This window comes from Conger conger, chromosome 3 (assembly GCF_963514075.1).
Source record: "Conger conger chromosome 3, fConCon1.1, whole genome shotgun sequence".
Lineage (NCBI taxonomy): Eukaryota > Metazoa > Chordata > Actinopteri > Anguilliformes > Congridae > Conger > Conger conger.
In genome coordinates, this window is record NC_083762.1 from 62,457,521 (window position 1) to 62,482,937 (window position 25,417).

The 25,417-nt window shown below is 45.6% G+C and overlaps 1 protein-coding gene across 1 annotated transcript in view; it reads left to right on the top strand.

The window, feature by feature from the left end:
- The window catches only part of ahr2 (aryl hydrocarbon receptor 2), a 66,746-nt gene that overhangs the window by 36,807 nt on the left and 4,522 nt on the right, over positions 1 to 25,417 (top strand). Inside the window, exons 3-10 of the mRNA XM_061233721.1 lie at positions 13,795 to 13,916; positions 16,650 to 16,739; positions 19,489 to 19,609; positions 21,269 to 21,420; positions 21,667 to 21,869; positions 22,278 to 22,387; positions 22,825 to 22,966; positions 23,061 to 24,978. Of these exons, the coding sequence (XP_061089705.1) occupies positions 13,795 to 13,916; positions 16,650 to 16,739; positions 19,489 to 19,609; positions 21,269 to 21,420; positions 21,667 to 21,869; positions 22,278 to 22,387; positions 22,825 to 22,966; positions 23,061 to 24,978 (2,858 nt within the window). The remainder of the gene's footprint in view (positions 1 to 13,794; positions 13,917 to 16,649; positions 16,740 to 19,488; positions 19,610 to 21,268; positions 21,421 to 21,666; positions 21,870 to 22,277; positions 22,388 to 22,824; positions 22,967 to 23,060; positions 24,979 to 25,417) is intronic.

Below are 25,417 nucleotides of genomic sequence, written 5' to 3' on the forward strand. Positions count from 1 at the left end.
CGCACACACACATACCGACGCACGCATGCTCACACACATAAACACACACTCACGCACACACACACGTACTGACGCATGCATGCACACACACACACACACACACACATCTGCACACACATTGACACACGCATGTGAACACACACGCACACACACAGCCATGCTCACATGTGCATGCAGACACACACACACACACACACACACACACCATGTACAGTACATAGATTGACTCAGTGAGTCACAGTGTAGCTCTACTCTGGCTAAAACACAATGCATCATACTCACATATTTTTCCTCCAGGAATCTCACACATTCATACCACTGCTTTCAGCAGGGAGCATAAACAATAAGGAAGAATTGGCTCAGGCCAGCAAATATCCATTTGGTTTCAAGCTTTGTATTATTTTTCCTGAGAAAGTCTGGCCTGGCTGTGAGTCATTGACAGCCTGAGGGAAAGGTTTTTTTTCTGGTGGCTCAAAACCACCCCACAGCCCGCAGGTCCTGTGCTGCAGGGCGGTGGCAATGACAAGATGTACAAAATAAATGCAGGCACATGTTTGCCAGTAAGCTGGGAGCTCTCTCTCTCTCTCTCTCTCTCTCTCTCTTTCTGTGTATCTCTCTCTCTTTGTCTGTCTCTCTTTCTTTCTCTCTATCTTGGTCTGTCTCTCTTTCTCTCCCGGTCTGTCTCTCTCTCTCTGTCTAGCTCTGGCTTTCTGTCTTTCTCTCAGTTCGATTGAAATGCTTTTTTGGCAAGACATATTTCAAAATACTTGTTGCCAAAGTATAGTGATAACAACAATCAATCATAGTAAAAATACAAAGGCATTTATAAATTAAACTAGGGGACTATTGTGGCTGAAATCAACCAGATGTACATCAAATGCCTTATGCAAGATTAATTGTTTTTTGCGTGTCCAACCAAACACAGCATGCCATTGGTTTTCTCGTAGACTCACCCTGAGTGCCTTTTAACATAATGCTCTAGACTCAGAAGGTGCCAGAAATAACTTTATATACACTCACCAAGCACTATTATAAACATGTTTACTTTATTACACCTACTTATTCATGCGATTATCTAATCAGCCAATTTTATGTGGCAGCAGTGCAATGCATACAATTGTGTAGATATGGGTCAGGAGCATGAATTAATGTTCAAAAACCATCAGAATGGGGAAAGATTTTTATCTTTGACCATGGAATGGTTGTTGGTGGCGGAGTATCTCAGAAACTGCTGATCTCCTGTCTAGAGTTCGCAAAGAACGGTGAAAAAAACCCAAAAAAAAAACAGTGAGCAGCAGTTCTACAGACAGACCTCGTTAATGAGAGACGTCAGAGGAGAATGGCCAGACTGGTCAAAGCTGACAGGAAGGTGACAGTTATGTAAACCACACATTACAACAGTGGTATGCAGAAGAGCATCTTTGAATACACAATGCATCATAACTCTTGAGTGGATAGGCTACAGCAGTACAAGTCTAAAAAATAAGTGTAGTAATACCTAATAAAGTGCTCAGTGAGTGTACGTAACTTCATAATTTGGACAATACAAGGTTATTACCCCTCAAGAAATCAATAGGTTTTGACCTACCAACACACGTAATTGGCACTCTATTAATAGCCATGTATGTCCATATCTGTGAAAAAATGATTTGCTTAATTTAAATGTGACAATATATTAGCCATTGTTTATTTGCATTACTGAAAGGGAGAGGCGGTCTCTAGGAGCCCATGTCAGAGTCTGGAGGAAGAGGAGTGAAGAAGGGGGGGGGGTCCGTTTCTTAGGGAGAAAGTGTTGATCTGAGAGCACAGATAAACACATTCTCCATGCTCGGAAGACAGAGTGTGCGAGTCAGAACCTGCCCTGCGCACCGAGAGCAGGGCCAACGCAGCGCTACCCTGGCTGGGGTAAACAATGGCTCCATTCAGCGCTAGGGTTTCAAAGCCTTTACTGTCCCACTTGATGTGTGTGGGGGAGAAGGGCAGGGGGAGTCTGGAGCGGGGGTCTTTTCTTATGTACAGTCTCCCAAGCCAAGAGAACGAGGAGGCAACGGCCCGAAGGCAGACCCTTGGGGAACCCCTAGCGGCCTGAGCAGGTTAGTCTCCAGGCAGAAATTTCATGGGGGGGGGGGGGGGGGAGCTGGGAGGGAGGGAATCAGGCTTTATAAGGGAACTGGGGTTTGCTCAAGCATCTGCTTCTAATTACAGTCAGAAGGTGGGCAGTGTGGGATCAAAGTCGGTTTTGCAACATCAGAATTTGAACCCGCAGAGTTTCCAGAGCCCTCAGAAACATTTCTCTTTTCTCTCCCTTCCCTTTATGGTTTATTCCTTTCATTTCTCTCGCTTCTTTTGGTCAGTGACTTTTTTTTCGTTGTTTGTTTGTTTTTCCTGAACATGATATATTACACAAATGGAAACCAGCCCACAACAACAAGCTGCAGAACAAGAGGAAAACAGTGAATGCAAGAGCCGCTCAGGGTCGGACCCCAGGCCTGCTGTTATCCTGCCCCAACTCAGGAGGGTGCTAGCGATTCTTAAACTCCAGCTCTGTCCTCTGTCAATAGCACTGTACTGTCACAGAGGCTCAGACCAAGGAATGCCACCCACACTGAGCAATGTTGTCTTATGCTATGTGTATGACTGCCAGTATTTTGAAAAATGCGTGGGCCCTATTTTTGGAGTCAATGCGCTTTTGTGTGAGCAGTAACTCACAGTGCTGGGAAATTAAGGCTTGTTCAACTCAGTTTCGGTAATTTGGCAAGTACAGCCCACCTACAGCACAGTTGTGAAAGAGGATGATTTAAGATAACTCAATAACCTGTGGGGGTGCTGCGGGTTTGGTTTATTATGGCTAATCGGACCGGTGGCTGTCTCTAACTTTAATACCTGTGCATCAGGGCCATAGTGAGCGGGCAGGTTCTTCATGACTTATATACAGTACTTGTCTGGAGATGCAGAGGCATCACATGCACATTTATGGCACCTCAGAAAAGCTTCCTGAGGCAAATTATCTTATCAAGTCAGCCTGTGAACGAGAGCAGGAAGTTGTGGTGCATGTTAGTTGTTTATTTTCTGTATTTGTATCTTAGCAGGATGTAAGCCTTAGTTACTGATGTTTTTTATTGTATTTCGCAGTGTCCCGAAGTAGCAAACACAATTAGTTCTTATCAACATCAATCTCTGATGTAAAATGGCGAGCATTAAACAGAAACAAGTTGCTCCCCCTGACATGGAATGTCATTATGTCTGTTGCTGAAGAATACAACGTTGAAGAATGCAGTGTTTGGTATAAATAACATCTCAAAGGGTGGTTGTGAAATTCATGATGCACCCTAAAAAGTCACAAATTAAAAATATGTGATCACTGTATAATTGAAAACACAGTGCAGTTCATTAGTAGCACCTACATATCTAGGACGGTTAGATGCTCAGGTGTTAAAATATATACGTGACAGAAAAATACAAGTATATAATTATTACCCAGTTGCTTTTATATACATAAAAAATGTTGGTAGAGGAGACACGTTTTGACTGGTGCAGGTCTTTTGCAACTGGAATTTCCAGCATGGAGGGTGAGTCGATTAGCCCAAAGAAGATTGAAACAGGTCTGGAGAGCTTAAATCATATGTGTAAATCATAACATAACCTGTCAATTTGTAATATCAACATCTGTGCATGTTATCTCCTCATGCTGAACATTTGCAAATTATAGGCATTAAGTTCACCATACTGTATTGTATGCAAAATATTTAAATCACACTTGCCAGATCATCTTATAAAATCACACTGTAGTGATCGGAGAGAGATCAGGCAGATCTGGGATAACAGTCATGCTTCTTTATTGAGCAATAGAGCAAGTCATCAGACCAGAACAAGCTGCCAAACATCAGATAATGCCTGAAGGTCATTCTCTTGAGCACACGGTTCCCCCCCAAATGAGCATAGGCACACGCACAGCCTTGTGGCAAGTAACATCACAATAGTAGCCAAACAACATGGTGTGGAACACACTTAACCTTTCAGTGGCTAGCTAGCTAACTACCGTAAATAGCCAACGCTGGACTATTCCCCCTATAAAATACTTGTTCAAGGTGTTACCAAAAGCATTTTTTTCCAGAGTGGGTTGCGTGCCTTGGTGTGGAAATTTCATGCTGCGTTCCTCAGAAGGAAGCAGGCTCAGGCCCAGGAACAGTGCCCTCGGCTCAGGCGTCAGCACAGGCTCTGGAGGCAGTGACAATGACCCCCCCGGTGTGGCGAAGAGATGGGCTCTCCCCCTCTGGCTGCAGCTCGGGAGTGCTGCATTCTGGCTGGACCTGGAAAAGGACCACTGATAAGGGGGAGATGGTCTACGTGCAGTATCATGGTCTGCTACCAGAGGACCGGAAGCTCTGTAGCACGATGAGCTCCAGGCAGGCTCTGTCCACCCTAGTGCCCCTCTACCTCTGGCATAGCAGCCCCTGGCACTCTGTCAAGCAGTCCCTCTGGCCCATTAACCCCTTGATACCTGTGCTAAGAGGAAAGAGCATCTGAGAGCCTCCACCCAACATGCACCCATTGGAGGCCAACTCGTGGGTTCTCTCTCTGTGCCTGCTGCAGCTGAGAGAGCTACAGGTCTTATAAGACTGGGTGATGGCATAGGAGGAGCTACTGGCACTGGGGAAGACTTTGCAATGGCTGTGGTTGTCCCCTGGGCAGTGTTTGAATGTAAAGAGGAAGTTCTGTACTGGAAAGATCCAGTGGGTTTTCTGTCCCTCTGGCTCCTAAAACATGTTGCGTAGCCACATGGTCTGTCCAGACCTGAAACTCCTGCCCCTGGAGGTATGCCTGAATGTTCCAGACCACTGCCATGACTGCCAGTAGCTCCCACCTGGTCAAACAGTGGTTTTGCTTTGGTTTCCTGGCCACCTGGCTAAAGTATGCAGTAACTTTCTTGCCTCCCTCCATTGGCTATGACAGAGCCACCCTGAGGCCCACATAACTCCCGCCCTGTCCGGACTGAAGGTCTAAGGCTGTGTGGAAGCAGCTAAAGGACTGCTGCCATTCTGGGGACCACTGGAACTTTCTGTACTTCTCAGTAGGGGTGTGCAGAGGGTCGGCAGTCTTGGCAAAGTCCTTGGTGAAGCACCTGTAATAAGAGACCAGCCACGGGAAGCTGTGGACCACCATCTGGGATGAAGAGGTGGGCCAGCTTATTACAACCTCTACCATAGCCCGATGAGTGGCGACTTCATCCCTTCCCATGATGCGGCCCAGTAAGCTGGTCTTCCTCCTTGCACTTGGCACGGTTGAGCCTCGGTTGGCTTTGCTGGTGCACTGGAGGACTAGCCGTACATTACCTTGTGCTGCGTCAAAGCTAGAGGTACACTCCAGGATTGCAGGACTGTTAGTTAGCCCAAATGGCATGACATTGAACTTCCCCTCACGATGGTAAAGGCCGTTTTGGGGTGGTCTGCCTCTACCTGTTAATAGCTAATAGTGGAGAGGCGCTGTGTAAAGGCCTAGCTTCTCCCTGTGCTTCTATCCCATGCAGTGCAGCTGTTCCTTGAGTAGGATAATGGAGGTTGCCTCACTCAATTGCCTTCCCAGTACCACGCTGAGGAGGTCAAACATGAGGGGTTCATCTTTGCTGATGTCACGGAGAGTCTGCAGGTTGATGCTGTCAGGGTGACACCTTTCTTTTGCTAGCTCCAGCCCACGGCTTCTGCAGTGAAGTTTAACTGTACCAGGTACGCCTGCCAGTTCCTTTTGCCATAAAGCTTAGCGATAAAATCCTCCATGTTCTCTGACCTACTGGGTTGTAGCCTGGGGCTCCGCTAGCATCCCTAAAGCTAACAGCATGGCCCCAGGGACTTAGCAAGACAAGCAGGTCTTGAGGGTGGTTCAGCAACTCCGCCTGAGATCATGTGCCTAGCAGTTCGACCCCGTGGTCTGGACTACCTGAGGTAGCTGGGGCTACAAGATGTAGTGGAGAGTTATGCTGGACCAAGGCACTAGGATCACACACTTCCCTAGCATTCCGCTCTGTACTTGCTATTACTGGCATGTAGGTTGCAGTGGGCTGGGAGGACACAAACCGGCTGTCTGCTTCATCTGTCAATCAAATTATTTTCTCTGCAAAGTCCCGCTGCAATACGTTCATCCCCACCTCTGGAGCTAACCCCTGTGTTGCCATAGGGTGGCTGGCTGCTTCACTTCCGTCCTTTGTCTGGACGCTCATCCCCATCTTCTGTGAAATCTTGCAAATTCTTCTTAGATACTGAGGCTTACTTCTGACACCAGTTTAGCAATCGATTCCATAGAGAGACCAGGCAAGTTTCGTTAATTTGGTCCTGTTTATGTTAATATTTAATGAACTGTGGCCCATAAGGTAAGTCATAATTTGTGTAATTTGTTTTCCTAGTGGTGTTGCGTTGTGTCCTGGAGTGTAGCATTCTGCCTTAAATCACGTCAAATCAAATCATTGTGGGGTGTGCCTTGTAAAACAATAAAAAAAGGTTGCTGAGGTTCTAAAATGCAAAACAAAAAAGCTGAGGATAAGCTGAGCACAGCGGACAGTGATGATACTTTAATTAAAGCACAGATTTAGACCCGCCGCACAGCCATCTTTTTTCAGCGTGCAGGATTATTTTAATAGCATGGCGGGCCTCAGTGTTCTTTTTTTGTCTTTGAGTGGAAAAGCTCCTGACAGCCGTTCATTTCTTAGTTTCCCGTTCTGCTCCTTTCGGTTATTTTCATACCTCACTGATTCAGACTCTCGGCGTGAGCTTCGGTTGTCTTGGGTAATCTACCCACACGTTCTAATTGCCAGGGGGTTTCAGTCCACTTTTATACAGCGCGATTTATGAACTTAAGAACTCAAGAGGGGGAGGGGGTGAGGTAGCCATTACCACTGAATACAGTTTCGAAATGTTAAAATGTAGAAGAAAAAAAAAATACTGGGACGTGGTCCAGTTTGTTAGCTAATGGGGTTCAGGTGTTGAAGGACAGAGTTTCGCTCTGCACGCGATGGTCGTTAAGCAGCGGGTCGGAGCCGAGCTGCACCGGGAGTGGGTTTCCTTCTCAGGCCGCGGATTGCCGATGAATCACGCCCTGTCTGCAAAGCGTCAGACATGTGGGAATTGCAAAGTCACAGGACAGCTCTCTGTGAGCTCCTCCAGGAGGGGTGTGCCACTCTAGTGTGTTTGTGTGTGTGTGTGTGTGTGTGGGCTTAAACGCCTTTTCTTGGGACACCATTTAATATAATGGGTATAGTAGGAAGTATGTATTGCTTTTGATGACCTCTGTGAGCATTCTGTACTTTTCTGGTGAAGCATACACGCACTGAGGGAGAGAGAGACAATGACAGACAAACAGACACACATGTGATTTTCAGATCCCTTCCCTTTGTGGTGTCACAGGAAACAGTTTCATATATTTCCGTTTCTTCATACAGCCGTGGATTATATTATATATGGATTATATGGTTTTGACAGGAATATATAGGTGGATACTATATATAGGAATATATAGATACACCAGCATAGACACCTTATCTGTTTTAAACAAAAAAAAGGAAAATTATTTTAATGCAAGCCCCAATAATGTAGGTTTGCTTTCCACAGCCCCATTGTATTCTGGTGTTAGCAGTATGATGTACTCAGGATTTCCCTACATTTAAAAAAACTGGTTGTATTTAACCACTGTCAAACTATCTTATATTGATATATAATCCTCCCAGGACATAGTTCGATATAGGAGCTGAACCATTCACATATTAATAATGAAACTGCCATCCCATTAATTTATAACATTAATGACACAGCCGTCCTCTTGGTAATCCAAAGCCCTGTCTTTGATGTGATTTGAAGTGCTCTGCAGGTTGTGTGTGTAAAGCCTTGCCCGGAGCAGTGTGTGGCTACGACTGTCAGTACTTCACAGATTCTGCTGTTAGGCACTTCAGAACATTAATTCCCCCTCCTCACGCTCCTTAAAATGATTTACAAAGACTGCACTGTTCTTTTTTTTCTGTCACCGTATCTGCTAAACAGGTACTCTTGTTCCAGGCAACTTGCACATGGTCTTTTATTGGGCTATGCTTGAGGGATTACAGCAGGTTCCTGTGTTGGATTCAAGGCGACCACCTGATGCATTTAACTCTCTTGAACTCCACCGTTCCAGCAGATCACCATGTAACTGTGGACTATTCGAGGTTCACCGTGTGTTGGCTATCGCGTTCTCAATGGCATCGCTAGAATTTTAGACTGTACGTTGTCTTCGTCAACAGTGATGATACCTTCAGAATCTGGAAGAGCTTCCATTCCTTTCAGATGGATTTTCGATAGGATTGGTCTTCAGGCTTCCACTGACCTCAACTTTTTAAATTTTTATTTATTTACTAAGGACAGTGCACATTAATCAACATTTTCTGTTTCCACATCAATGTAAATGTGCCAGAGATAGATAATGAGCTAATTTTGGTCCCTAACCTGCATGTCTTTGGACTGTGGGAGAAAACCAGAGTACCCACGCAGAAAGGGGGAGAACATGCAAACTTCACATGAAAGGCCCGGGCGGGGCTCGAATCCAGGACCTTCTTGTTGTGAGGCAACAGTGTTACACTCTCAATATAGAGAGTAATAAAGGTGCCTAAAAAGTGCCTAAAAAGCTTGTCTCAGGGGCGTTACCCTATAGGTGCATAGAAGTGTACCCCTAACCAGCAATATACAACTAATTTGTACCTTTTTTGCTAGGGAAATTTGTACCCAAAGAAAACATTGCTGTACCTTCAGGGTACCTTTGGGAAATTTGATCCTTGAGAAACAAAAAAGTACCTCCAGTATACCCACTGCACCACCATGCCGCCCAGCTTCAAACAAACTGTTCGGAATGTCACCGCGCACCACACACCAGTTTGTCTGAAGCAGGTGCAAGCCTATAATCTCAGGGAGTTGTGGGCTTGTCGATTCTCAACCGTTGTATAGGCAAGCCTCCAGAACATCTCATTTGTTTTCGGTTACAGGCCTCTAAGCAGATGCTCTTATCATCAGCTGGCTTACACAGCTTACGCTCTTTTTACTTACAGTCCATTAATGCAGCTGGAAGTTTTACTGAAGCAATTTAGTCTAAGCACCTCGCTCAAGGGCATAATAGCAGCGCCCCACCTGCGGATTGAACGTACAACCCCCGAACGCCGAGCGTGGCAAGCCAAGCTCGCCGGCTGTTGTGCTACACTGCCGCCCACAGGAGCGCGTTTCTGCCAGCTCACTGCGAGGGTCTGCGGACTCCCGCTGCACCATGGGAACGCACGCCACTGACAGGAGACCTCCGCTGCCAGTCTGTTCCGGTGACCGCGTGACCATGTGCTTCGGATTACCGCAACCCTTCAAAGTCGAGCCGGTCTTAATCGATTAGCGCCACGGAGCCTTCCCGTGCAGTAATCAGAAAATTCCAGCCTCAGTCAACGGTTAAAGATGTAGAACGTGACATCATCTGGGAAACGGTTTGTCCCTTGTTATGGGACTGAGAGGACGTATTTGGGAAAATCGCTTGTGGGACGCTTTCCTGTGTGGTGTTATCCTCTCAACTGGGGTCTGACAGAATATTTTCGTGTATTTATTTATTCATAAGAAATGTTGTGAGACTTATTTGAAATAGTCCACTTCCCAGGTTGCAGTTTGAAAATTATTATCATTTTGTTTCCTTTTCATTCACAGGCTTCAAGCTTGTTCATTGTACGGGGAGGTAGTGTGGTATCATTGTTAGCGAATTGGACTTTGTAGTTTGTAGTTTGTAGGTTCAGTTCCCAGTTTGCTGCTGTTAGTTAGCCTGAATTGCTTCATAATATCTTAATATCTCCATTTTTATATTATTATAATATCCAGCTGTATAAATTGATGGAATGTAAAAAGAATCCATCTGCATTAATCGCTCTGGTTGTGAGTGTCTGCTTAGCACTGCTATATAAACACAGGACACCTGCACTCACTGCTATGCTTAAATTCACGTTTACATGAGTAAAACTTTTACCCTTCCCATGCATGATAGATTTTACTGCAACAATAAAAAAGAATAATAATAATGTGTATGCCTGGAAGGAAATGAACACAAGAAAGCCAAAGACATTTGGAAGTCTGCCACTTCTTCCCAGGTTGCCGGTGGAATATTAATTCTCGAGACTCATCAGTTATCATAATGAATATCCTGCCCTTGCCAAAGCCTCAACCTGAAGTCTTGTGCTGAGGGATTCAGACATCTGTATTTCCTTACAGAGCTGTCTGTGCAGGCAAAGGAGGCCAAGGTTTAAAGTTGGCCAGTGCACCAATCACTTTTCAAACTCTCTGGGATGGGGTTGAAGTTCCCTCCCTGCTGCGACCCCTGAAACAATTTTGGCTGCTGGTCAGTTCCACCGTCCATGGAAATGTAACAGTCTGAAGAAAAGCGTAGCGTCAGAGGAGAAAAATGATAACGATTACATCGATATGGCTTGTTGTGCGGGATACACTATAAATATGAGGGTTAATGACAGGCCAACAATCGTTTGAAAGGGCCAAAGGCAGCTAAAAATAAAAGCCATTCATTTAAACCGCAGATGTGCTGGCAGGCCATGAGCAACCTATAAACTGCATGAACTCTGATGCTTAAAGTATCGATCAGAGTTTGGGCTGGGTTTGGTGGACTGATGTAATGACTGGTAATGGCTTCCCAAGGTGATAGGGGTCCGGTACAGGCCAGTTGACTCCTCTTGTTTCTCAGGGATGACGTGGTGCTCTGGTGCTGTTGGTGTGTTGTGTCCAACTGATCTTTCCAGAGACTTGTCTGTTTTTCCCATCAAAGCCCTCCTCTGTCCCAACCTTCAGTAGTCACTCCTCCTCCTCCTCCTCCTCCTTCCTCCTCCTCGGCGGCTCTGAGGTTAACCGTGCCGACCAAAAGAAGACCGCAGACGCTGAGACGTAGAGCAGAGCCCCCGAACCCAGTGACCCGCCCCAGCACACACAGCAGAACCATCTAGAAGGGATGCCCACAGGCAGACATGCAGAACCATCTAGAAGGGAGTGCCCACAGGCAGACATGCAGAACCATCTAGAAGGGAGTGCCCACAGGCAGACATGCAGAACCATCTAGAAGGGAGCACCCGAGGGCAGATGTACACGTGTGCAGCAACTCCTCAGTTCTGTCCATTAGCCGAGCTGACGCGTAAATTGCGAAAGCCAGTGTTTTGACAGAGTTCCAGCTCTTTGACGTGACGTTCTATTAAACCAGTGCTCAGCTTAGATTTTCCTTTTTGTATGTTAACACTCACCCTGAAAGTAATTAGCAGAGGAAAGAATGTTTTCCCCCCTCAGTGATTCTGGGAATACATTTGAGAAGGTGACTACACTATTTTTGCATTCCAGATACATCTCTCTTCCTTTTTCCCTCTCTTTCGTTCTCTCTCTCTCCCTCTCCTCTCACTTGCTCTCCCCCCTCTCTCACCTCTCACTTGCTCCCCCCCTCTCTCCTCCCCCCTCTGTATCCCTCTCTCTCTCCTCTCACTTGCTCTCCCCCTCTCTCTCTCTCCCCCCTGACCCCTTGGCAGAAGCAGTTGAGCATGTGACTGCTATTTGAGCAGCTGTATTGATCAGCAGTGTTCTCTTAAAGTGGTTTGTCTTTGGGTTTCTGCATTTCCCCTCGGCCCTCCCCCCCAAAAAACTTATCTCTAAACATCTGCATCCTGTGGGAAGATATTTTTGGTTTTCAAGCTGGAAACTTTTTCCCCCTTTCCTCTCGCCTCTTTTTTTTTTTCTTCCTTGCGATAGAGAGGAGCTGATAAGAGGCCCTGATCTCAGAAATAGCGATTTGGCTGCACTTGGAATTGAGGAAACAACTGGGCCCCACCCAGAGAGAAGCACTAACTTAAAAAAAACCCTCCTGCAAACATGGCTTCACACAGCCAACACTGTGAGAGTCATGGCCTGGGATAGGAACATGTACTCATGTAAAACAGTACTCCCAACACCCTCCCCCCCTTTCAATGTAGAATACAAGATCACTGCTATAGGCTCTGTAACATTTTTCCCCTACAACATCACTGTCATAAGAAAAAAATAAATTCAACAAATAAGGCTGTGGAGCAACAAAGCTGTTGCACTTCATGCCAGGTGGAAATAAAGTGCCTGGCATTACCTCCAAGTTTGTTGCTCTCCAGTTTATCAAACATGCTGCGGTCAGCGTTCTGCATCGGGTGTTCTCTGTTAGCCACTGCATCCAGTAAGCCGACGATTTGCACTGACCATAAGACTGAGGTACCTGTTTGCAACTGTATCCGTTACTTTTCACCCCACTGAGGTACCTCAGCCATGTCTCTCACTTTTCACTCCACTGAGGTACCTCAGCCATGTCCGTTACCTTTCACCCCACTGTGTACTGAGGTGACTGTGTACTGAGGTGACTTAATTTCAAATACTTTACTGAGTTTTTCTGGTGTATTGGAACCCTAGCCCTAGCACTAGGCAAGATCAGTCGAGCACAGAAAAACATTTGAATACACAACAATTACATATTTCACCAAATCACCTGGACCAGTACCCGATCAGTTCATGAAATCGGCTGAAATCAACTCAGAATGTTCAACATGATCAATTACGCTTTATCAGCATTTAGCAGAGTGTCTCACACCTTACATTTGCCTTTACATACAATCCATTTATACAGCTGCATAGTTATTGAAACAGAAAAGTATTTGAATTCAAAACAATTACCTATTTGACCTAGGTGTGGTTGGCATATTGATCAGTGGAGCCCTTCTTTCAGCAGAGGGCAAGGCTGCTTGTGAAAGGTCAGGACAGAGGGAAATACAACATCATGGCTGGATTTCCTCTGCCGTATCTTCCTGTCCATCGGAGGATAAACAGCAAAAAGAAAGACGACTTTCGCTCAAGTTTTCAGTCCCAAATGTAGTTGGCGTTGTCGAAAAAAAAAACAATACTTAGAAGCTGACTGCAATTAAGTAGAATTTCCTCTCGACATCTCTGTTCTGTGCCCAGGATTTGGAGAAAATATAGAAAATAGAACGTGGACCATCTGGAGCAGGAGGAGCAGTGTAGGCTTTAATAAATAATAAGAATAAGAATAATAGTAATATAATAATACATTTTATTTGTGAAACACCTTTAGAAGGAACCAGAAAGGAGGAGAATAACCCCAATGACCAGAGGAAGAACATACTATGTGTGATGACCAGTGGCATAGGCTTTCCTAAACAGGTTTTTAACAGTTTTGCTCTTTGATGCATTCACGTCCATGCTCTGGTTTCCACCACAAACCTGCTCCCTTCTAGTTTCTGTCCAGGAAGAAATCTAATAAACAACCCTGAACAAAATAATAAGAGGCACACAGTTCACTGAAGTTCAGATCACAGCAAGCCTTGTCCTGCCATCTGGTGATGAAACGTGACTTTGTAGCCAGGGGTGTGTGTGCGCAACTGTGCGTACATGTGTGTGTGTGTGTGTGTGTGTGTGCGTGTGTGATCTCAGAAAGTCAGTTGATGGTGCATAAACAGCATGATAAATGCAGGCATCTGGTCTTCTATGCAGATGGTCTTGAACGCCAATGTGATGTACAAGATTGAAGGGGAGGGGCAGCCTATAGTCTAATAACTAAGTTCCATGACTGGAGAAGGTTGGTGGCCCAAGCCCCAGTGTAGACACCATAAGATCCATGCAGCTGTTGGGCCCTTGAGCAAGGCCCTTAACCCCACATTGCTCCAGGGGGGATTGTATCCTGCTTAGTCTAATCAACTGCAAGTGTAATGTAATGATGTCATCTTCCTCTCTCTTTCAGCCACCATGCAGAAGGGCGGTACTGGCTGGCAGGGGGAGCGAGGCATGGTCTTTGGAGTGAACGGGCACACTGTGACTTCAATCGATGGTGTCACTTTTACGGAAGGAGACCTCCTGCTTCATGTGAGTGTGTTTGAAAAGAGAGTATGAACGCACTTCATTCATGGAACTCTTGCTTCTGGGAAGTCGATCATCTGGTTGCTCCGTTAACCTTCATGTGAGCTCTGGCCCTCGAATACAAATCCAGCCCTGGTTTTCTCTTCACCTGGTTAATTAGTGCTGCTGATTGATCAGACTGTCTTCACCTGACTAAGTTAAAGGGAGGGTGGAAATCGGCAGTTCTCAGCCCTTGAGGGCCGTGATTTGCTGATCCCTGCTTTATGTGCTTTGTTTGTTGATGAAACCCTGATGAAAGCTTGTCCCGATACACAATGGATTAAGACAATAAACATTGTTTTGTCCCTCACAGCAATTGTTATCCACTCCATTCACCTAGCTCAGCAAAGTAGCAAAGTAGTCTTTGTCTGTTAGCTTGTGACTCTGATTTGGTGATTCTTGAGCAAGAGAATGAGGTAAGTCTAAACTTCCCCTAATTAAGAAAGTACCTAAAATGTACTACTAGTTGCATCATGCACCTGCTGGAAGTCCAACAAAGCAGTCTTGAAAAGTTTCCCATTCTTATAAATCACGTGCTTAGTCCTAACTAGACAATCTGGCATATGTGGTTATCCCCTTAAGTATAACCCTCTTTTTTAACACAAGCTTGAAAATGGCATACCCAAAAATAAAATGGTTACTATTCTTGAACCCTTTTGGCTGCGGGCATAACCCTGGACTCTTTGGGGTTTGTTTTGCAAGAGTCAGAATGACTCTAAATATCACTAAAACAAAGTTATAGAAGCTCAAACACAGTAGAAGTGGATTTGTTTCTCACTGAAAATATTTTGTTTTTGAGTGGATACAGATTATGGATTGTGGATTACAGATTGTGGTTATGTGCAGATACAGTTCTCTACCAAGCAAGCCCATTCAGCTATGTGTGGCCAGTAAAAACTTGATCTAACTGATGCACGACACAATTGCCTTGGTTGACACACATCTCTAGACAGATTTCACTGTTCAAGAGTTCACTGTTTGAAACAGTTTATACTGTCTTAATTGCCATGTGCTGTCATGGTTTCTGATGCTGAACAAAGGCACTTTACTCGAGCAGCACGCCCAAGGTGTAACGTGTCAGAGACTGCAGAGAGAAGTTAGGCCCTCTGCATGAAGGTGTGGCATTTTGCAGATTTGCTTCCTGAGTTTTGTATCTTTCTTTTATGTCTATTGTCATCGAATGACAAAAGTTTCTGTTTCTCTTTCTGTTCCATTGTTCCCCTGCTTTCTTCACCCCTCTTCACACTGTCTCTCTCCCTCCGTCTCTCTCCGTGTCTTTGAGTTCATTGTTTACCGTGGAGGTTCTGTGCATGACATGAGTCATTTCTGTCTGCCTTTCTTTTGAGGTAGTTCACACCTGACCAACGTGGTCAGTGACTCGCTGTAGTGCCACCTGCCATCTTCATCCCCCTTCCTCTCATTTCCAGCTGTGCAGTTCCGCCTTTTGTTTTTGTGTTTCTTCTTCTCCTTGCAGTTTTAAAAGGACTCTGCTTCAAAAGTCCCTGGCACAGTCTCCCTTCCTGAAACCAGGTGGATTAGCAGCTCTCCGCCAGCTTCAATAAAACAGGAGACGCTCCAATTTGACATTAAACCCTCAAGTGCCCACATGCTCATATTAAACATACTGATACCTAGTAAACTGTAATCTGCAGCAGTTTTTTTTCCACCAGTACTTTGGAAGAAAATATAATGTGGGTTGCATTTCATGCATGTGGTTAACACTGGGGGAACTACCCATGAGCCGTCATACCGTAAGGAACTGAACCCACAACCCTCAGCTGGATATCACTAACCTTACTGTAAGCCTGTGAGGCTCAAATAAATAACATCTATTTCAATTTGCAGGTGCTCCAGTGACCATTCATGTCTACTTTTCTGGTTCAGTGTATGTGCATTTGTACACATGTACTGTGCCCACCATAATGTTTGGGACAAACATTGTAGAATTTACAGTGGTGTATATACATATCCTCCCATTTCAGGGCACCATAATGTTTGGGACACATTGGCTTTACAGGTGTTTGTACAGGTGTATAGACATATCCTATCTGCTCATGTTCAAGTGAATGCCTCAGAACTCATTGGCTGGCAGTTCATTCTACAGCAAGACAATGATCCCAAACATACTGCAGAAGCAATAAAGCAGTTTTTCAAAGCTAAAAAATGTAATTCAATTCTTGAGTGGCCAAGTCAATCACCCAGTCTGAACCTAATCGAGCATGCCTTTCATATGCTGAAGAGAAAACTTAAGGACTACCCCCTATAACAAGCATAAGCTCAAGATGGCTGCAATCATGCAATCAAGCAGTCATTGCATGCAAAGGATATTCAACAAAATACTAAACATGACTCCTTTTATTTACATGACATTGATGTGTCCCAAACATTATGGAGCCCTGGAATGGGGGGGCTATGTATAAACACTGCTGTAATTCTTACACGGTGAAGCCAAAATGCATAAAAATGCCCTTTATTAAATGCACTTTAACCACATGTGTTTTTATTTTTTTATTACAAATCTCAAATTGTGGAGTACAGACGCAAGTAAATAAATGATGGTTCTTTGTCCCAAACATTACAGAGGGCATTGCAGGCTTTTTTTTGCGTATTTTTTGGTTTTAGGTTATGAGTGTACAGCACTGTGTGTGACAGTGTCATGTAAAACGCGTGACGGCAAATTTCTGGTCTGTGTCTCTCCAGGCGCTGAACGGCTTCGTCCTGGTGATCACAGCAGAGGGATACGTCTTCTACTCCTCTCCCACCATCCAGGACTACCTGGGCTTCCACCAGGTGAGACTCGCCCCCGCAACGCTATCGTTCGACGCGCGAGCGCTCCATCACTCGCTAACCAGCACGCTCGAGGGAGCCGCGGACAAAAGAGGGATTTGACAGCTGGGTGTCCGCAACTTACGTCTGCTCCTTACGTAAGCGGAGCGTGAAAAGGTGTTGACGGGCGAATCGCGCAGCCTGCGCGCTCTGCAGCTTTGTGCCCTTTGTGTTTTCGCAAGCGTAGAACCCGTGTCGCGTGATTGCTGTTTGCCTTCTCGTTTCTTCCTCGTCAAAGGGCCGAGACTTTTCCACGCGAGGCGCTACGTTTGCGCTCGGCGCTGTGCGAACTTGTTATCGCCGCGATGATTTGTTTTTGTTTCGGTCTCCGTGTGCAAACAAAGCCTGTTATTTCACTGCTACGGTAATCTCGGCACTAGTAACCCCGGGTAACTTTCTGACATGAAAGACTGGTAGTTCAGCGTAATTTATTCGGCACGTGAAACATCGAGAGATGAGCTGGTTTTATTTTGTTTCCTTTTTGTAAAAACGTATGCCTTTGTTCGACGCCACCCTGAACTTGAAAAACCAGCTCATCCCAAACAAGTCCAGCCAATCACAGTCCGAGAGATGAGGAAGTGCTTAAATGCAACGAGGAGTTTCATTCAGAAATATTGTAGACATTTCACTAACGCTGCAGACAAGGTGTGCAGTCTCAGCAACCTGGTGTGTGTGTGTGTGTGTGTGGGTGTGTGTCTCATGTCGCAGCCCCATGTGAAGGGTGAGAAACAAGAAACAGGCTGACGTGGTCACATGATGCTGTCAGTCTTCCCTTGCTTTGAGCGTGCTTGCTGCTACTTCCTTTTTGTGTGTTAGTCATAGATCATATAGTCCATATGCATAGTCCTTGGTGATAGAACCCAGAGGGAGCCTGGGGAACATTGGCAGGTTCCCTCAGGGTACATGTTGTGATATATGTAGCCTCATGAAGCCTTATCCAAATAGCAGCAGCGTGACACATGCCCAGACTAGTCTCGTCCTCCTCCTTAGAAGCACACACATTTACTGTGTTGACACGCATGCACACTTTTACAGACACACATCAACTTACATATACATGTATTTTTGTGTGTGTGTGCGTGTGCCGGTGCACATGTACACACGCCTAGACGCGCATATGCACACACGCACACACTCAGGCACAAACAAAGAAGGAGAGCGATTTAAATCAGCCCAGCCCCCCATCCCCCACCTCGGGCCTTCTCTCTCACCTGCTTCCCGCACCTGACCTCCGTGCCATGGCAACCCCTAATCTACTGCGGAGCACACACGTCACACCAGAGCGCAGCCATTTTGATTCTGCACATCGTCACCTGCAGCAGGACCCGTGTGCAGCCTACCGCCTGCACAGCATCATATGACTCCCCTCATTCAGACATTGCCCATTCATCATGGTAACTCCACTTTAAACCAGCCAGAATGGTTGCACTAGTGATGAACAGATGACCAGCAAAATAGCCAGATGCTGCAAACTATCAGCATTCCCATTGTCTCCATTGTGCCTAAAAAGAAAGGAGCATTCTTAGACAAATACATTTTTTTAAATCTTTTTTTTGACTTAAAAGCTACTAATTGCAAATACTTGAGAAATCCACACAGAATATGCTAGCTTGACCTCATTTACTCCCACAAACTCTTTTTGCCCCCTTTAAGTGACTCTTTGCGATGGCAAAGTTAAACGTAGTTATCCAGGAGAAGACCGGCTAATCTGGGGTATAAAAATCTTATCTGAAAAGGGCTAGCTTGGATGCAGCTTGTTTGGATGTTTTTGTTTAGGGCCAACACTAAGACTCCTGATTCTACTTATTAAGACCATTGATGAATGTGATTAGTTAATTATTTGAATGAGGTCTTAAACCAAAAACCTGTACCCAAAGGTCACGTTAACACAGAATTCTACCTTGTTTATGCAGAGAAAGTGCAAAAACGCAGGAAAAGAAATGTACTCAGTCCTATAAATGCATTTTTAATTGAAAGATTACAACGGACAATGACCCAAACATGAACCACAGCAAAATAATTACTCTTTTTCTTTGAGCCAATTGTCTTCAGTGTCTGACATTTGTATTATTTATAGATCATAATATTTACACAGCCGTTGATAGCATTGCGAGATTCAAAGCAAAAGAGCTTAATTTGTATGAGAAGTGGAAAACTAGATGTCATGCTCTCTGTAGCTTTTTTAAGATGATGTATTTGATTATTTTCTGTGCATGTTTGTATGTGTGTGTATGTGTGACAGTCCATTATAGCATCACAGGGTTAGATTAATTAGTTCAGAAACTAAAACTTTGTTTGTTTGGGCCTGCTGGGCAGAGAATTCCCATTGGATCACGTCAGGACAGTGACTCTGGGGCGGGGAGCTGAGCAGTGAGCGCGCATCATCACTGCCCAGAAATGCTAAATCAGGACATCCATTCTGGCTCAACACTGGCCGTATTTGAAAAGGAAACACTAAGTCACAACAGCCATTCTGGTTCAACACTCTGGCCATGTTTTCAAAGGAAGCACTAAATTATTACAGCCATTCCTGGCTCCACACTCCTGGCTGTGTTTTAGAAGGAAGCGCTAAGTCACAGCAGCCATTCTGGCTCTATACCCTCGCCATGTTCCCACATTCCCCCTTCTCAAGCCATGTTCTACAATCCATGGGAGACCCCAGGGCAGCTTTCTGCACATTTTTTAACCTCCTCTCATTTTTCTCTCTCCTCAGTCTGATGTTGTCCACCAGAGTGTATTTGAGCTGATCCACACTGATGACCGTGCTACCTTCCGTCGCCAGCTCCACTTTGCCCTCAACCCCAACCAATCCAACTCGGACCAAGGAGAGGACAGTAGGTGTCCCAGAATCTGTAATATGGAGGCATAATGTCTGCAGTCATGTCCCCCTCCTGGACTGGCTGCTTAGCCATTACAATATAAATGTACTTTCCCTTTTTAAACTGGTGTTGCAGATCCATGTTTAAAATGTTTTGAGTCACTGGAGAAGACCTAGAGGATATTTCACAATTCAAGCCCATATCTATCAGCACTGTTGTGGTTTCTGGGCGCTCTGGGCAGGCATCTGGTGTTGTATCACCGGAGTCTGGACTTGTTTTTTGGATCAATATAGCACAGCTGCACACTGATCTTTCAGTCTTCTAGATGGTCCTCAAAACACCTGAAAGCCTTTACAATGGGAAGTGGTTAAAGCCAGAGAACTTTTGATTGGAGGAACCCGACATCAGAGTTCTGGTAGAAACTTTGGCTGTGACGTATGAAGAAATCTCCTCATAATAAATCCTCATTGCCTCTACTTGGAATTTCGCAAGATTCATGGTTGGTTCAACACTAGTGAGGCCTCAACCAATGTCACCAGGCATTTAGATTTTAATAGACTGACACTTACAGGAGACCCTCAAGGGCATTAGATTTTGGCGTCCCTGAGCTCTATTTATGCAGTATTTATCTTAACATAAGGGACGTTCAGTTAAAATGAAAAATATATATACTTTTGACAATATTCATAGCAACATGTTTTTGTCTTCCAAGACACTTGTATTATGTCAAATAAGTTAAATACTTACATTTCTTTCTCCTAGGTCTCAGGAGGTTAGTTAAAATAACAAAGTTTTTGACATTTAAAAAAATCTAATTGGTAAAGAATGCTTGCAGTCTGTTCCATTTTCAGCAGAAAAATCCCCCCGCCAGCCAATAGGAAGTAGGTAGCCTACTGTTACCCAGGTATTAATGTTTCACTCTCCTCCAACACACTATACAGCAACTGAATAACCATGGGAAATGCTCAATCAACAATCAAAACTAATTTTGCACATATAATTTGATAGTTGCTCGGGATGAATAATTGTGAGCCTTGTAATTATAGAACTGATAAATCACGCCTCTGACATATTTTCGTATTTTCACTGAAACTGAAACTTTGAACATACTCAGAATAGACTACATGGCGATACATACTGCGTGAAATGCAACATGTGGTTCCTGCTCACACAAAATAAAAGATCTGCTTTTTATGTGGAATTGATGAGTACGAGGAGTTAGGCAGGGTAGCAGTGTGTGTAAAAACAGGAGCGTGGGAACTGAATTTGTTATGTCTGAACAAATTACTTTTTCCATTTCGTGTTTTGTGTTGTTTTGCACATTATATTATGTACTTTCATCTATTATTAGATTTTTTTCCTATTTTGGGAAGTTTGTTTACTGTTTAAACACTTTACTGAAAGCGTATGTTGTTGCAGAACCACAAACTTACACCCTGAATGTAGCATGTGTATGGACTCCCGCCTCCTACTTAAAAGGCTTACACTATGAAAAAACACTCAAGGAAAAAGTTTGGCTTCACACACAAAGAATTTGCATACTTTACTCCACTGACCTGAGTAGTAGTAGACTCTGCTTTGCTTTTTTATAACACTGAGCTCAAAATTTGGTGTTGTTTCTGAGATCACCTCCTGCTTATCTCCTGATGGTTTTATTTTTGCATTTTTATCCAGATTGCTTGACAAACATCCAAAGCAGCAGTGACATCACCACCAACACTGTGACTTATGACCCCCAACACATCCCCCCAGAGAACTCCTCCTTCCTGGAGAGGAGCTTTGTGTGTCGGTTCCGCTGTCTCCTTGACAACTCCTCTGGCTTCCTGGTAAAAATGTCATTTTCAATGTTCAAATGTTTTTTTCAAATTAGTCTTAAATATTCTAAATTTGCATATGCTTGCAGATACCCTGTACATGTTTAGTAATCTCTGAACGCACCTAACTATTTATAAGACGAAAACTAATGCTTGTGAGTCAGGTCTTGTCTGTCCTCAGGTTACCTAACTCAGGTTCTTCTCTCAGTGAGGTGAGTCACTGACTCCTCTTCATCTGCTGTCTCCTTCCTCCACCAGGCCCTGAACTTCCAGGGGCGGTTGAAGTACCTCCACGGTCAGAATAAGTTGTCCGAGGATGGGACCATGGGGCACCCCCAGCTGGCCCTATTCGCCATTGCCACACCTGTCCAGCCCCCCTCCATTATGGAGATCAGGACCAAGACGCTCATCTTCCAGACAAAACACAAGCTGGACTTCACACCTATGGGCATTGATACCAGGTGACCCCCACCCCACAGCTAAGAGACACAAAGGTTCAGTCATGGTGTAGAAAGTTATTGCTGATACAGCCTTGCGCTTAGCCTGCCAAACTCTGTTCAGATTACGCAAACTTCCTGGAGAAGCAAGACAGGTAGTAAAATCCAAAGCACTCCTTGGGAAAAAGCAGAGAACGAATGGAGATTAAGTGTCTCTCAGATGTGACTGCAGATGCTCAGATTGCTGCAAAGAGTGTTGGATACATCAATGTGCCTCTTCCTCATGTTACAATTAACAATTAAAACCAGAACATTTATACAAAACGGGAAGATTTTGAGGACATTATTTGTATTTGCTAAATGGCACTCATTGTGGTGGGGGGTTTGCATTGCATTTGAAGGGAATATATTTAGTGTGTTTTCTCCTTGCAGAGGGATGGTGGTTTTGGGATACACCGAAATTGAGCTGTGCATAAGAGGCTCTGGATACCAGTTCATTCACGCTGCAGATATGATGTACTGTGCAGACAACCATGTCAGAAGTATGATTTTTTTTTCACTTATTACTTTACTTTTGGTCTGTTATTAATTCAGTACTGGATGTGTTGAAGTTTATGTCTGAAGTAATTTGTCAAAGCCTGTTTGCTTTACCCTTGTGGTCAGTGGCAATTCTTGAAATTATACATGGGATGGCGAAAGGGCCGCAAGGTGAAATTTATGGGTGGCATGGCAGATATTTTGTGGGTAATAAGCGATATTGATATGTCGTAACTTTTTAAATAGTAAAATTGTTATTTCTATTAGCCGTACAGAAAAGGGCTCACAGACAACTGGGGTGGGAAGTTGGCTAACAATACATTATTTTAGGGTGGCAGTTGGCACCCAGTGCCACCCTCATGGCAACATTAGTGCTTGTGGTAATGTGTTTCAGTCTAAAATGCCCTTGCAGAGGTGAACCATGCCACATTTCTGTCTTCAGTGATAAAGACGGGCGAGAGTGGCTTCACGGTCTTCAGGCTGCTGACCAAGGGGGGGACGTGGGTCTGGGTCCAGGCCAATGCCAGGCTGGTCTACAAAGGAGGAAGGCCCGATTTCATTATCGCTCGCCAAAGACCTCTAACGTGAGTATTGCCAAGCTGGGTTCCCCCGCATGACCTTGACCATGCGTACCCCCACGTTCTTCCCTCTGTAACCTTTGACCCATTATTCCCTCAGAAACGAGGAGGGTGAAGAACACCGGCGGCAAAGGAGGATGCATCTCCCATTCAACCTTGCCACTGGAGAGGGGGTCCTGTATGAAACCGGCCCCACCCTGGACCTTTCCGCAATACCAGGGAACAGCAAAGCTGCTAAAATCAGGAAGATGCCGGACCAGGAACCCCTGGACCCCGATTCGCTCCTAGGCTCCATGCTGAAGCAGGACCAATCAATCTACATCCAGCCCCCTGATGCAGACCCTCAGTTCTCCCTGGAAAAAGCTTTCATGGACAGTCATCCCTTGTTCAACGTTCCCAGCGACAGCTGGAAGCAGGGGATGGTGAAACCCAATGGCACGGTTAAGGAGGAGTCCCCAATGCAATCGATGATGGACACGCTGGAGCAAATCATAGGCAATCGTCAGTTCTGTGCTTCTCTGGAAGAGCTGGAACCAGCGGAGCTACAGGAGTGGGAGAACGCCCTGCTTAACATGAACGTCACCACCAACGACATGTCGGCGGGGTTCGACGACATCCTCACTAATGACATCTTCTCCTACGTGGAGGAGGCCCTCTTCAAGGAGAACGGCGTGACTACAAGCGCATGCAGGCCCGAGGACCTCGCCACCATGGCAACTGCTCCTGCACGAGACTTCCCTGCCAATCCGCTCGCCGAACCAGGCAATCGAGTGGGAGTGCCAAACACCCTGTCAGAGGTGAAGTTACCGACATCCACACTGCCTGGAAACCAAGGCTTTAACCAGCAACACTTGATCCTTGGTGACCAGGTAGTGGGGGATCCCCAGACCAATTTCCTCGGAGTCGGGGGTCAGGGTCTGCTGGGCACAGGAAGTGATGTCAGAGGCATGCAGAAGCTCACACACATAGGCCCTCCGATTCAAGCGCCGATGCAACCCATTCTGCAGCAGACACAAACCAGTGAAATGTTCCCACAGCCTCTGATGCTCCCAGAGCTCTGCGCTCAAAATGGCCTTCTGAACTTTGACCCTACCTCCACTGGGTCCTGTGCTCAGGCCTCCAGCCAGTCCGTACAAGGCCTTCCTGTCTCACAGACCACGCACAACCCCGGCAAAGTCAACGGTCTGGGACTGTGTCCCAAGAAAGTACTGTCTCCTCTTAACACCACTAGGCAGGTCCATCCCAACCCAATGACTGTTCCCCTCCAGAACCAAATGCACTTGGGAATGTCAGTCCAGCCTGTGGTGTGCCAACAGACAAATTCCATTGGCCAATCAAACCAGGTGGCCACAAGCCAGGAGAGCCAATGGGCCCCCTCCATCCCCAGCGTTGACTTTGCCGACAACCTGCTGGAGGCCTGTGCCCCGAATGTTGAGGCAGACCTCCTTAATCCATCGCTGTCCACCTGCCTTCAAGGACAGTTTTCCCTGCAGACCCAGAACAGTCAGAGGGTGCCATTGTGGCAACAGCCGCAGCACCCACCTCTACCTTCAGAAACACCAAACGGACACCAGCACCTCCCCGACTGTTTGAGCCAGTCCCAGGGATTTCAGGGGCCTACAAGCTTCCTGCATCAGAACCCTCAGAACTACAGGGTGGGCTACACACCCCAAAAGATGCCCAACAACGTGCTACACCCTGCCCCAGTTCCACCCCAGACAGCGATCAGCAGCTGCATGTTCGAGAGTGGCAACCCCCCTGCCAATGGGATGCGCTACGGGGACTTGGGGGCACTGGTGGGCTCCTCCTGCCCATCCCAGATCCAGCCCTACAACCAGAGCCCCCCACAGGCATCCTGCTACTTCCAGAGGAACGCCAGCGAGCCCATCGTTGGCACGTCGGTCATCCCGCAGGGTGACACTAGCGTCAGTCCGCAGACCTGCCAGATCCCACACAGCTTCGCTCCAGACAGCCTGCTGGCCCAGACAAAGTATCTCAGCTGCAGCGAGCAGACGCAGGTAACTCCACCTTCTGCAAGAATAGGAAACGTTCAGAGGACGCCATCTCCCTTTTACCAAATTTTATGTTTTTATTTGTTGATTGTCAATTTCAGAATATTGCTAAGCAGTGTTTTTTTTTACCAGTTGTTCCTAAACTGGGGCCTCGCTGTGTATGCTTGTTTTCTTTCCAGCCACAGTTGCAATCCCAGAATTTTAGCAAGCTATGTTTTTTTAATTAGGTGCTTAAGAAATGTATTTACCCTCTTGAGCCACCTTGTCAGAAATAGCTATGCATGCAAAATACATTTCATTGGGCTGTTGTATGTATCTGTATAATTATCAGCTGTTTACTCTGATTAAACTCCGATGAAGAGGCCTTCAAAATGGAATCAGAGATTTTGTTGCGGATAATATAGCACTGACGTTGATACTGGCAAAAGTTGTTATTTTGTCTGCT